Source organism: Salvelinus alpinus, chromosome 10 (assembly GCF_045679555.1).
Source record: "Salvelinus alpinus chromosome 10, SLU_Salpinus.1, whole genome shotgun sequence".
In the NCBI taxonomy this organism is placed as follows: Eukaryota; Metazoa; Chordata; class Actinopteri; order Salmoniformes; family Salmonidae; genus Salvelinus; species Salvelinus alpinus.
Genome location: NC_092095.1, coordinates 71,061,651 through 71,074,694, shown reverse-complemented (window position 1 = coordinate 71,074,694; position 13,044 = coordinate 71,061,651). Strand labels below are relative to the sequence as shown.

Here is a 13,044-nt window from a genome sequence, read left to right as displayed (position 1 = left end):
GATGGTTGTTGTCACGTAGCTGTCACAGGCCAGGGGGGCAACAACACCTCTGATGGGGTGATCTCTTCTACCTATGCTGCCCCCAGGGCATGATTGATGGGGTAGACAGACAGACCGGCAGGGAGACACAGACAGACCGGCATGGAGTCAGACAGACAGGCAGGGAGTTAGACAGACAGGCAGGGAGTCAGACAGACAGGCAGGGAGTCAGACAGACAGACAGGCAGGGAGACAGACAGACAGGCAGGCAGGGAGACACAGTCAGGCAGGCAGGGAGACAGACAGACAGGCAGGCAGGGAGACAGACAGACAGGCAGGGAGACAGACAGGCAGGCAGGGAGACAGACAGACAGGCAGGCAGGGAGACAGAGAGGCAGGCAGGGAGACAGAGAGGCAGGCAGGGAGACACGGAGTCACAGAGAGGCAGGGAGACACGGAGTCACAGAGAGGCAGGGAGTCACGGAGTCACAGAGAGGCAGGGAGTCACGGAGTCACGGAGTCACGGAGAGGCAGGGAGTCACGGAGTCACAGACAGGCAGGGAGTCACACAGTCACAGACAGGCAGGGAGTCACGCAGTCACAGACAGGCAGTCAGGCAAGCAGGCAGTCAGGCAGGCAGGGAGACAGAGAGACAGGCAGGCAGGGAGACAGAGAGACAGGCAGGCAGGGAGACAGAGAGGCAGGCAGGCAGGGAGACAGAGAGGCAGGCAGGCAGGGAGACAGAGAGGCAGGGAGACAGAGAGAGGCAGACGGAGAGGCAGACAGGCAGGCAGGGAGACAGGCAGGCATGCCGGCAGGGAGACAGAGAGTCAGACAGGCAAGCAGGCAGGGAGACAGAGAGACAGACAGGCAGGCAGAGAGACAGGCAGGCAGGGAGACAGAGAGACAGGCAGGCAAGGAGACAGACAGGCAGGCAGGGAGACAGACAGGCAGGCAGGGAGACAGTCAGGCAGGCAGGGAGACAGTCAGGCAGGCAGGTAGACACAGTCAGGCAGGCAGGTAGACACAGTCAGGCAGGCAGGGAGACACAGACAGGCAGGCAGGGAGACACAGACAGGCAGGCAGGCAGACACAGACAGGCAGGCAGGGAGACACAGACAGGCAGGCAGGGAGACACAGACAGGCAGGCAGGGAGACAGGCAGGCGCACGCAGGTAGATGCAGACATGCGGGGAGACGCAGAGAAACAAAGGGATGGTTAAGGAGATGAGGGTGAGCCCTCCCTCTGCTGGTGGTTGGTGGAACTTACAACTCTGTCTCCTGTCTTAGAACGTGGAGGACGCTGTGAAGATTGCAGGAGAGATCGGTAAGTGAATCAAAATTCCATTCATTAATTCAAAAAAGATTTGCCTGGCCTCCATGCAGAATTTTCATATTGTGTTGTTGATCAGGCCTACGGTCATATTGTGTTGTTGATTCGGCTACCCGGTCATATTGTGTTGTTGATTCGGCTACCTGGTCATATTGTGTTGTTGATTCGGCTACCCGGTCATATTGTGTTGTTGATCAGGCTACCCGGTCATATTGTGTTGTTGATCAGGCTACCCGGTCATATTGTGTTGTTGATTCGGCTACCCGGTCATATTGTGTTGTTGATTCGGCTACCTGGTCATATTGTGTTGTTGATCAGGCTACCCGGTCATATTGTGTTGTTGATCAGGCTACCCGGTCATATTGTGTTGTTGATCAGGCTACCCGGTCATATTGTGTTGTTGATCCGGCTACCTGGTCATATTGTGTTGTTGATCAGGCTACCCGGTCATATTGTGTTGTTGATCAGGCTACCCGGTCATATTGTGTTGTTGATCAGGCTACCCGGTCATATTGTGTTGTTGATCAGGCTACCCGGTCATATTGTGTTGTTGATCCGGCTACCCGGTCATATTGTGTTGTTGATCCGGCTACCCGGTCATATTGTGTTGTTGATTTGGCTACCTGGTCATATTGTGTTGTTGATCAGGCTACCCGGTCATATTGTGTTGTTGATCAGGCTACCCGGTCATATTGTGTTGTTGATCAGGCTACCCGGTCATATTGTGTTGTTGATCAGGCTACCCGGTCATATTGTGTTGTTGATCAGGCTACCCGGTCATATTGTGTTGTTGATCAGGCTACCCGGTCATATTGTGTTGTTGATCCGGCTACCCGGTCATATTGTGTTGTTGATCCGGCTACCCGGTCATATTGTGTTGTTGATCCGGCTACCCGGTCATATTGTGTTGTTGATCCGGCTACCCGGTCATATTGTGTTGTTGATCAGGCTACCCGGTCATATTGTGTTGTTGATCCCGCTACCGGGTCATATTGTGTTGTTGATCCCGCTACCCGGTCATATTGTGTTGTTGATCAGGCTACCCGGTCATATTGTGTTGTTGATCAGGCTACCCGGTCATATTGTGTTGTTGATCAGGCTACCCGGTCATATTGTGTTGTTGATCAGGCTACCCGGTGATGATCAAGGCCTCAGCAGGAGGAGGGGGGAAAGGCATGAGGATCGCCTGGAACGATGATGAGACCAGGTGAGATTTCCAAATTTGCTGTAATAAATGCAATTAAAATATAATAAAAGCATTTTAATTATACAATTATTTATACGTCTCTACGCTGTGTAGTAAATGGCAATAAGATATTTCTAGACTTTATTAAGACATTTAATGAGACTTGAATAAACCGTTTCCCTTCTGTCTTTCCCAGGGAAGGTTTTCGTTTGTCCTCACAGGAGGCTGCGTCTAGTTTCGGAGACGACCGTCTGCTCATAGAGAAGTTTGTAAACAACCCCAGACACATTGAGATCCAGGTCCTGGCTGATAAGCATGGTAATGCTCTGTGGCTGAACGAGAGGGAGTGTTCTATCCAGAGGAGGAACCAGAAGGTGGTGGAGGAGGCTCCAAGGTCAGGGGTCATTGTTTTCACCTTTAACTTATTCATTGGTGTATGTCCCGAGTGGTGCAGCGGTCTAAGGCACTGCATCTCAGTGCAAGAGGCGTCACTGCAGTCCCTGGTTCAAATCCAGGCTGCATCACATCCGGCTGTGATTGGGAGTCCCATAAGGTGGCGCACAATTGGTCCAGCGTCGTCCGGGTTTGGCCGGTATAGGTGGTCAATAAGAATTTGTTCTCAACTGACTTGCCTAGTTAAATAAAGGTTACATAAAAAAAAATGTCTTGGGTTCTAAGTTCACTCTAATTGTGTATGTGATTTCTGTCCTCTCTGCAGTACGTTCCTGGACCCAGAGACACGTCGTGCGATGGGGGAGCAAGCGGTACAGCTGGCTAAAGCGGTCCAGTACTCCTCTGCCGGGACCGTAGAGTTCTTGGTGGACTCCAACAAGAACTTCTACTTCCTGGAGATGAACACTCGCCTTCAGGTGGGGCGATGGGAAGAAAGCTGTAGTTTAGTCTTTGTGTGTGTGTGTTTCTGTACATGGCAGTCAGACACTTGGCAAGTGACTTCCTTTAACCTGTCTCGCCCCCCCCGTTCCGCTAGCGGAACTCCTCCCACATTCCACTGAAAAGGCAGAGCGCGAAATTCAAAAAATATTTTTTTAGAAATATTTAACTTTCACACATTAACAAGTCCAATACAGCAAATGAAAGATACACATCTTGTGAATCCAGCCAACATGTCCGATGTTTTTTATGTTTTACAGGGAAAACACAATATATATTTATGTTAGCTCACCAACAAATAGAAAAAAGCACAGACATTTTTCACAGCACAGGTAGCATGCACAAAATCAACCAAACTAACCTAGAACAAACCAAAGAAACCAAGAAACAACTTAATCAGATGACAGTCTTATAACATGTTATACAATAAATCTATGTTTTGTTCGAAAAATGTGCATATTTCAGGTATAAATCATAGTTTACATTGCGGCTACAATCAGAAATTGCACCGAAAGCAGCCAGAATTATTACAGACACCAACGTGACATACCGAAATACTCATCATAAAACATTTCTGAAAAATACATGGTGTATAGCAAATGAAAGACAAAGATCTTGTGAATACAGCCAATATTTCAGATTTTCTAAGTGTTTTACAGCGAAAACACAATATAGCATTATATTAGCTTACTACAATAGCCTACCACATTCATTCATCAAGGCACGTTAGCGATAGCAATAGGCACGTTAGCGTTAGCGAATAAACCAGCAAAAGATATTAAATTTCACTAACCTTCATAAACCTTCCTCAGATGACAGTCCTGTAACATCAGGTTATACATACACTTATGTTTTGTTCGAAAATGTGCATATTTAGAGCTGAAATCCGTGGTTATACAACGTAGCATAACGTAGCATAACGTGCTAACGTAGCATCTTTTTCCCAGAATGTGCAGATATTTCTATTAGACTCTCACCTATTCTGACCAAATAGCTATTCATAAACATTACAAAAAAACACATGTTGTATAGGAAACGATAGATCCATTAGTTCTTAATGCAATCGCAGTGTTAGAATTCTAAAAATATCTTCATTACGACATAAGACTTAGTTATGGTAAGGGAATAACCAAAACCTGAGCGCAAAGCTACTTGTACACAGTTCGACAGATATATGAAATAGCATCACAAAATGGTTCCTACTTTTGCTGATCTTCTATCAGAATGTTGTACAATGGGTCCTTTGTCCAGAACCGTCGTTGTTTTGGATTCAGAACGTTCTGAATAAAGTTCAATAATCTAATGAAACTATATTGAAAAAACATACTTTAGGATGATATTGTAACATGTATCAAATAAATTCAAAGCCGGAGCTCATATTCGCCCATAACGACATGTTTCCAGTAGGCAATAACAGGTCCCCCCACGCGCCTTGCAGAAAACAGAAAATGGGTGACACGTTGTTCCAAGAGGGCTCATTCAACGTCAGACAGAGATAATCAACTCCTTTTTCCTCTCACTTCCTCTTGACATCCAGGGGAAGGTGTATGACGTGCATGTATAGTCATACGTATCATGCCCATTTATAGGCAGCGACTTGAACACAGCATCGATTTCAGACTTTCCACTTCCTGGTCACAAAGTGTGCTGCCAAATGAGTTGTGTTTGACCCACAGACAAAATTCAAACGGTTTTAGAAACTAGAGAGTGTTTTCTATCCAATAGTAATAATAATATGCATATTGTACGAGCAAGAATTGAGTACGAGGCCGTTTAAATTGGGAACGATTTTCCCCAAAAGTGAAAACAGCACCCCCTATCCTCAACAGGTTTTAACCAACCCAGTCCTCCCCTCTGAGTGGTTGACTGACCACTGACCTTTTCCCCCTTCAGGTGGAGCACCCAATCACAGAGTGTATCACTGGTCTGGACCTGGTGCAGCAGATGATCCGGGTGGCCAAGGGTTTCCCTCTGCTACACAAACAGGAAGACATCCCCATCAACGGCTGGGCTATAGAGAGCAGAGTCTACGCTGAGGTGAACACACTGAACACTTGTTCTGCTCTGTACCTTAAAGTGAAGCAGGTCAACCGTGGCTCTTCTGCTGGCTAGTGAATGTGTCACTTCTCTACAAAGCTTTTTCTGGGTCCCCACTGTCTGCTGGACACTTCCTGTGTGTTATAGAGGTTATTGAGAGTTTATTAGGCAGTTATAACCAGTTATAAAGCATAGGTGATATTTCTCCTTCTCCAGGACCCCTACAAGTCGTTTGGTCTGCCCTCCATTGGACGCCTGTCGCAGTACCAGGAACCCATCAACCTCCCAAAAGTGAGTCACATGCATGTTCTGAGTTGACCTCTCTGTTATTTCTGCTGAAGACGTGTGTTGACCTCTGTTATTTCTGCTGAAGACGTGATGTGTGTTAACCTCTCTGTTATTTCTGCTGAAGACGTGTGTTGACCTCTCTGTTATTTCTGCTGAAGACGTGATGTGTGTTAACCTCTCTGTTATTTCTACTGAAGACGTGATGTGTGTTGACCTCTGTTATTTCTGCTGAAGACGTGATGTGTGTTAACCTCTCTGTTATTTCTACTGAAGACGTGATGTGTGTTGACCTCTCTGTTATTTCTGCTGAAGACGTGATGTGTGTTAACCTCTCTGTTATTTCTACTGAAGACGTGATGTGTGTTGACCTCTCTGTTATTTCTGCTGAAGACGTGTGTTGACCTCTCTGTTATTTCTGCTGAAGACGTGATGTGTGTTGACCTCTCTGTTATTTCTGCTGAAGACGTGATGTGTGTTAACCTCTCTGTTATTTCTGCTGAAGACGTGATGTTTGTTAACCTCTCTGTTATTTCTGCTGAAGACGTGATGTGTGTTGACCTCTCTGTTATTTCTACTGAAGACGTGATGTGTGTTAACCTCTCTGTTATTTCTGCTGAAGACGTGTGTTGACCTCTCTGTTATTTCTGCTGAAGACGTGATGTGTGTTGACCTCTCTGTTATTTCTGCTGAAGACGTGATGTGTGTTGACCTCTCTGTTATTTCTGCTGAAGACGTGTGTTGACCTCTCTGTTATTTCTGCTGAAGACGTGATGTGTGTTGACCTCTCTGTTATTTCCGCTGAAGACGTGATGTGTGTTAACCTCTCTGTTATTTCTGCTGAAGACGTGATGTGTGTTGACCTCTCTGTTATTTCTACTGAAGACGTGATGTGTGTTAACCTCTCTGTTATTTCTGCTGAAGACGTGTGTTGACCTCTCTGTTATTTCTGCTGAAGACGTGATGTGTGTTAACCTCTCTGTTATTTCTGCTGAAGACGTGTGTTGACCTCTCTGTTATTTCTGCTGAAGACGTGATGTGTGTTGACCTCTCTGTTATTTCTGCTGAAGACGTGTGTTGACCTCTCTGTTATTTCTACTGAAGACGTGATGTGTGTTGACCTCTCTGTTATTTCTGCTGAAGACGTGATGTGTGTTGACCTCTCTGTTATTTCTGCTGAAGACGTGATGTGTGTTAACCTCTCTGTTATTTCTGCTGAAGACGTGATGTGTGTTAACCTCTCTGTTATTTCTGCTGAAGACGTGTGTTGACCTCTCTGTTATTTCTACTGAAGACGTGATGTGTGTTGACCTCTCTGTTATTTCTGCTGAAGACGTGTGTTGACCTCTGTTATTTCTGCTGAAGACGTGATGTGTGTTGACCTCTCTGTTATTTCTGCTGAAGACGTGTGTTGACCTCTCTGTTATTTCTGCTGAAGACGTGATGTGTGTTGACCTCTCTGTTATTTCTGCTGAAGACGTGTGTTGACCTCTGTTATTTCTGCTGAAGACGTGATGTGTGTTGACCTCTCTGTTATTTCTGCTGAAGACGTGTGTTGACCTCTCTGTTATTTCTGCTGAAGACGTGATGTGTGTTAACCTCTCTGTTATTTCCGCTGAAGACGTGATGTGTGTTGACCTCTCTGTTATTTCTGCTGAAGACGTGATGTGTGTTAACCTCTCTGTTATTTCTACTGAAGACGTGATGTGTGTTGACCTCTCTGTTATTTCTACTGAAGACGTGATGTGTGTTGACCTCTCTGTTATTTCTGCTGAAGACGTGATGTGTGTTAACCTCTCTGTTATTTCCGCTGAAGACGTGATGTGTGTTGACCTCTCTGTTATTTCTGCTGAAGACGTGATGTGTGTTAACCTCTCTGTTATTTCTACTGAAGACGTGATGTGTGTTGACCTCTCTGTTATTTCTGCTGAAGACGTGATGTGTGTTGACCTCTCTGTTATTTCTGCTGAAGACGTGATGTGTGTTAACCTCTCTGTTATTTCCGCTGAAGACGTGATGTGTGTTGACCTCTCTGTTATTTCTGCTGAAGACGTGATGTGTGTTGACCTCTCTGTTATTTCTACTGAAGACGTGATGTGTGTTGAGCTCTCTGTTATTTCTGCTGAAGACGTGATGTGTGTTGACCTCTCTGTTATTTCTACTGAAGACGTGATGTGTGTTGACCTCTCTGTTATTTCTACTGAAGACGTGATGTGTGTTGAGCTCTCTGTTATTTCTACTGAAGACGTGATGTGTGTTGACCTCTCTGTTATTTCTGCTGAAGACGTGATGTGTGTTGACCTCTCTGTTATTTCTGCTGAAGACGTGATGTGTGTTGACCTCTCTGTTATTTCTACTGAAGACGTGATGTGTGTTGACCTCTCTGTTATTTCTGCTGAAGACGTGATGTGTGTTGAGCTCTCTGTTATTTCTGCTGAAGACGTGATGTGTGTTGAACTCTCTGTTATTTCTACTGAAGACGTGATGTGTGTTGACCTCTCTGTTATTTCTACTGAAGACGTGATGTGTGTTGACCTCTCTGTTATTTCTGCTGAAGACGTGTGTTGACCTCTCTGTTATTTCTACTGAAGACGTGATGTGTGTTGACCTCTCTGTTATTTCTGCTGAAGACGTGATGTGTGTTGAACTCTCTGTTATTTCTGCTGAAGACGTGATGTGTGTTAACCTCTCTGTTATTTCTGCTGAAGACGTGATGTGTGTTGACCTCTCTGTTATTTCTACTGAAGACGTGATGTGTGTTGACCTCTCTGTTATTTCTACTGAAGACGTGATGTGTGTTGAACTCTCTGTTATTTCTGCTGAAGACGTGATGTGTGTTGACCTCTCTGTTATTTCTGCTGAAGACGTGATGTATGTTGACCTCTCTGTTATTTCTGCTGAAGACGTGATGTATGTTGACCTCTCTGTTATTTCTGCTGAAGACGTGATGTGTGTTGACCTCTCTGTTATTTCTGCTGAAGACGTGATGTGTGTTGACCTCTCTGTTATTTCTGCTGAAGACGTGATGTGTGTTAACCTCTCTGTTATTTCTGCTGAAGACGTGATGTGTGTTGACCTCTCTGTTATTTCTGCTGAAGACGTGATGTGTGTTGACCTCTCTGTTATTTCTGCTGAAGACGTGTGTTGACCTCTCTGTTATTTCTGCTGAAGACGTGATGTGTGTTGACCTCTCTGTTATTTCTGCTGAAGACGTGTGTTGACCTCTCTGTTATTTCTGCTGAAGACGTGATGTGTGTTGACCTCTCTGTTATTTCTACTGAAGACGTGATGTGTGTTGAACTCTCTGTTATTTCTACTGAAGACGTGATGTGTGTTGACCTCTCTGTTATTTCTACTGAAGACGTGATGTGTGTTGACCTCTCTGTTATTTCTGCTGAAGACGTGTGTTGACCTCTCTGTTATTTCTACTGAAGACGTGATGTGTGTTGACCTCTCTGTTATTTCTGCTGAAGACGTGATGTGTGTTGAACTCTCTGTTATTTCTGCTGAAGACGTGATGTGTGTTAACCTCTCTGTTATTTCTGCTGAAGACGTGATGTGTGTTGACCTCTCTGTTATTTCTACTGAAGACGTGATGTGTGTTGACCTCTCTGTTATTTCTACTGAAGACGTGATGTGTGTTGAACTCTCTGTTATTTCTGCTGAAGACGTGATGTGTGTTGACCTCTCTGTTATTTCTGCTGAAGACGTGATGTATGTTGACCTCTCTGTTATTTCTGCTGAAGACGTGATGTATGTTGACCTCTCTGTTATTTCTGCTGAAGACGTGATGTGTGTTGACCTCTCTGTTATTTCTGCTGAAGACGTGATGTGTGTTGACCTCTCTGTTATTTCTGCTGAAGACGTGATGTGTGTTAACCTCTCTGTTATTTCTGCTGAAGACGTGATGTGTGTTGACCTCTCTGTTATTTCTGCTGAAGACGTGATGTGTGTTGACCTCTCTGTTATTTCTGCTGAAGACGTGTGTTGACCTCTCTGTTATTTCTGCTGAAGACGTGATGTGTGTTGACCTCTCTGTTATTTCTGCTGAAGACGTGTGTTGACCTCTCTGTTATTTCTGCTGAAGACGTGATGTGTGTTAACCTCTCTGTTATTTCTGCTGAAGACGTGATGTGTGTTGACCTCTCTGTTATTTCTGCTGAAGACGTGATGTATGTTGACCTCTCTGTTATTTCTGCTGAAGACGTGATGTGTGTTGACCTCTCTGTTATTTCTACTGAAGACGTGATGTGTGTTGACCTCTCTGTTATTTCTGCTGAAGACGTGATGTGTGTTGACCTCTCTGTTATTTCTGCTGAAGACGTGTGTTGACCTCTCTGTTATTTCTGCTGAAGACGTGATGTGTGTTAACCTCTCTGTTATTTCTGCTGAAGACGTGATGTGTGTTGACCTCTCTGTTATTTCTGCTGAAGACGTGATGTGTGTTGACCTCTCTGTTATTTCTGCTGAAGACGTGATGTGTGTTGACCTCTCTGTTATTTCTGCTGAAGACGTGATGTGTGTTGACCTCTCTGTTATTTCTGCTGAAGACGTGATGTGTGTTGACCTCTCTGTTATTTCTGCTGAAGACGTGATGTGTGTTGACCTCTCTGTTATTTCTGCTGAAGACGTGTGTTGACCTCTCTGTTATTTCTGCTGAAGACGTGATGTGTGTTGACCTCTCTGTTATTTCTGCTGAAGACGTGATGTGTGTTGACCTCTCTGTTATTTCTACTGAAGACGTGATGTGTGTTGAGCTCTCTGTTATTTCTGCTGAAGACGTGATGTGTGTTGACCTCTCTGTTATTTCTACTGAAGACGTGATGTGTGTTGACCTCTCTGTTATTTCTGCTGAAGACGTGTGTTGACCTCTCTGTTATTTCTACTGAAGATGTGATGTGTGTTGACCTCTCTGTTATTTCTGCTGAAGACGTGATGTGTGTTGACCTCTCTGTTATTTCTGCTGAAGACGTGATGTGTGTTGACCTCTCTGTTATTTCTGCTGAAGACGTGATGTATGTTGACCTCTCTGTTATTTCTGCTGAAGACGTGATATATGTTGACCTCTCTGTTATTTCTGCTGAAGACGTGACGTATGTTGACCTCTGAACCTGACAGGATATTTCCATGGAACACTGCTGCTGTTCTCGTCAGGCCTCAGATGTACAGCATCAGAATGCTTGTTGTTATGACTACTAATAATAGTGTCATATTTATATCTTCTTGTCCCCCCCTGATGTCAAAACTATTTGCTTTTTAAATGGTTTTAATTGTTATTGATAGGTTATTTTTTCATCGTAAGTAAACATTAAACAACATGGAAATACATACTTCATGTCCTATTTCTATCTTCCTGGAAGAGCTGAGTCATTCTGACATGTAGTCATTCTGACATGTAGTCATTCTGACATGTAGTCATTCTGACATGTAGTCTTATTGACATGTAGTCATTCTGACATGTAGTCATTCTGACATGTAGTCATACTGACATGTAGTCATACTGACATGTAGTCATACTGACATGTAGTCATACTGACATGTAGTCATTCTGACATGTAGTCATACTGACATGTAGTCATACTGACATGTAGTCATTCTGACATGTAGTCATTCTGACATGTAGTCTTACTGACATGTAGTCTTACTGACATGTAGTCGTACTGACATGTAGTCGTACTGACATGTAGTCGTACTGACATGTAGTCGTACTGACATGTAGTCTTACTGACATGTAGTCGTACTGACATGTAGTCGTACTGACATGTAGTCGTACTGACATGTAGTCTTACTGACATGTAGTTTAACTGACATGTAGTCTTACCGACATGTAGTCGTACCGACATGTAGTCTTACTGACATGTAGTCTTACCGACATGTAGTCTTACCGACATGTAGTCTTACCGACATGTAGTCTTACCGACATGTAGTCTTACCGACATGTAGTCGTACCGACATGTAGTCGTACCGACATGTAGTCTTACTGACATGTAGTCTTATTGACATGTAGTCTTATTGACATGTAGTCTTACTGACATGTAGTCATGCTGACATGTAGTCATTCTGACATGTAGTCTTATTGACATGTAACATGTAGTCTTACTGACATGTAGTCGTACCGACATGTAGTCGTACCGACATGTAGTCTTACTGACATGTAGTCTTATTGACATGTAGTCTTATTGACATGTAGTCTTACTGACATGTAGTCATGCTGACATGTAGTCATTCTGACATGTAGTCATGCTGACATGTAATCTTACTGACATGTAGTCATGCTGACATGTAGTCTTACTGACATGTAGTCTTACTGACATGTAGTCATTCTGACATGTAGTCATGCTGACATGTAGTCATTCTGACATGTAGTCATTCTGACATGTAGTCATTCTGACATGTAGTCATTCTGACATGTAGTCTTACTGACATGTAGTCTTACTGACATGTAGTCTTATTGACATGTAGTCTTACTGACATGTAGTCTTATTGACATGTAGTCTTATTGACATGTAATCTTACTGACATGTAGTCATGCTGACATGTAGTCTTGCTGACATGTAGTCTTATTGACATGTAGTCTTACTGACATGTAGTCATTCTGACATGTAGTCATGCTGACATGTAGTCATTCTGACATGTAGTCATTCTGACATGTAGTCATTCTGACATGTAGTCATTCTGACATGTAGTCTTACTGACATGTAGTCTTACTGACATGTAGTCTTATTGACATGTAGTCTTATTGACATGTAGTCTTACTGACATGTAGTCTTATTGACATGTAGTCTTATTGACATGTAGTCTTACTGACATGTAGTCATGCTGACATGTAGTCATTCTGACATGTAGTCTTATTGACATGTAACATGTAGTCTTACTGACATGTAGTCGTACCGACATGTAGTCGTACCGACATGTAGTCTTACTGACATGTAGTCTTATTGACATGTAGTCTTATTGACATGTAGTCTTACTGACATGTAGTCATGCTGACATGTAGTCATTCTGACATGTAGTCATGCTGACATGTAATCTTACTGACATGTAGTCATGCTGACATGTAGTCTTACTGACATGTAGTCTTACTGACATGTAGTCATTCTGACATGTAGTCATGCTGACATGTAGTCATTCTGACATGTAGTCATTCTGACATGTAGTCATTCTGACATGTAGTCATTCTGACATGTAGTCATTCTGACATGTAGTCTTACTGACATGTAGTCTTACTGACATGTAGTCATTCTGACATGTAGTCTTACTGACATGTAGTCTTACTGACATGTAGTCTTATTGACATGTAACATGTAGTCTTACTGACATGTAGTCATTCTGAC

The 13,044-nt window shown here is 43.7% G+C and overlaps 1 protein-coding gene across 3 annotated transcripts in view; it reads left to right on the top strand.

The window, feature by feature from the left end:
* Positions 1–13,044, top strand: part of pcca (propionyl-CoA carboxylase subunit alpha) — a 71,123-nt gene that overhangs the window by 32,575 nt on the left and 25,504 nt on the right. For all 3 annotated transcript variants that reach the window (XM_071330854.1, XM_071330855.1, XM_071330856.1), the window contains 6 exons: positions 1,269–1,305; positions 2,440–2,518; positions 2,694–2,891; positions 3,216–3,366; positions 5,282–5,425; positions 5,642–5,716. In XM_071330854.1, coding sequence (XP_071186955.1) covers positions 1,269–1,305; positions 2,440–2,518; positions 2,694–2,891; positions 3,216–3,366; positions 5,282–5,425; positions 5,642–5,716 — 684 coding nt within the window. The remainder of the gene's footprint in view (positions 1–1,268; positions 1,306–2,439; positions 2,519–2,693; positions 2,892–3,215; positions 3,367–5,281; positions 5,426–5,641; positions 5,717–13,044) is intronic.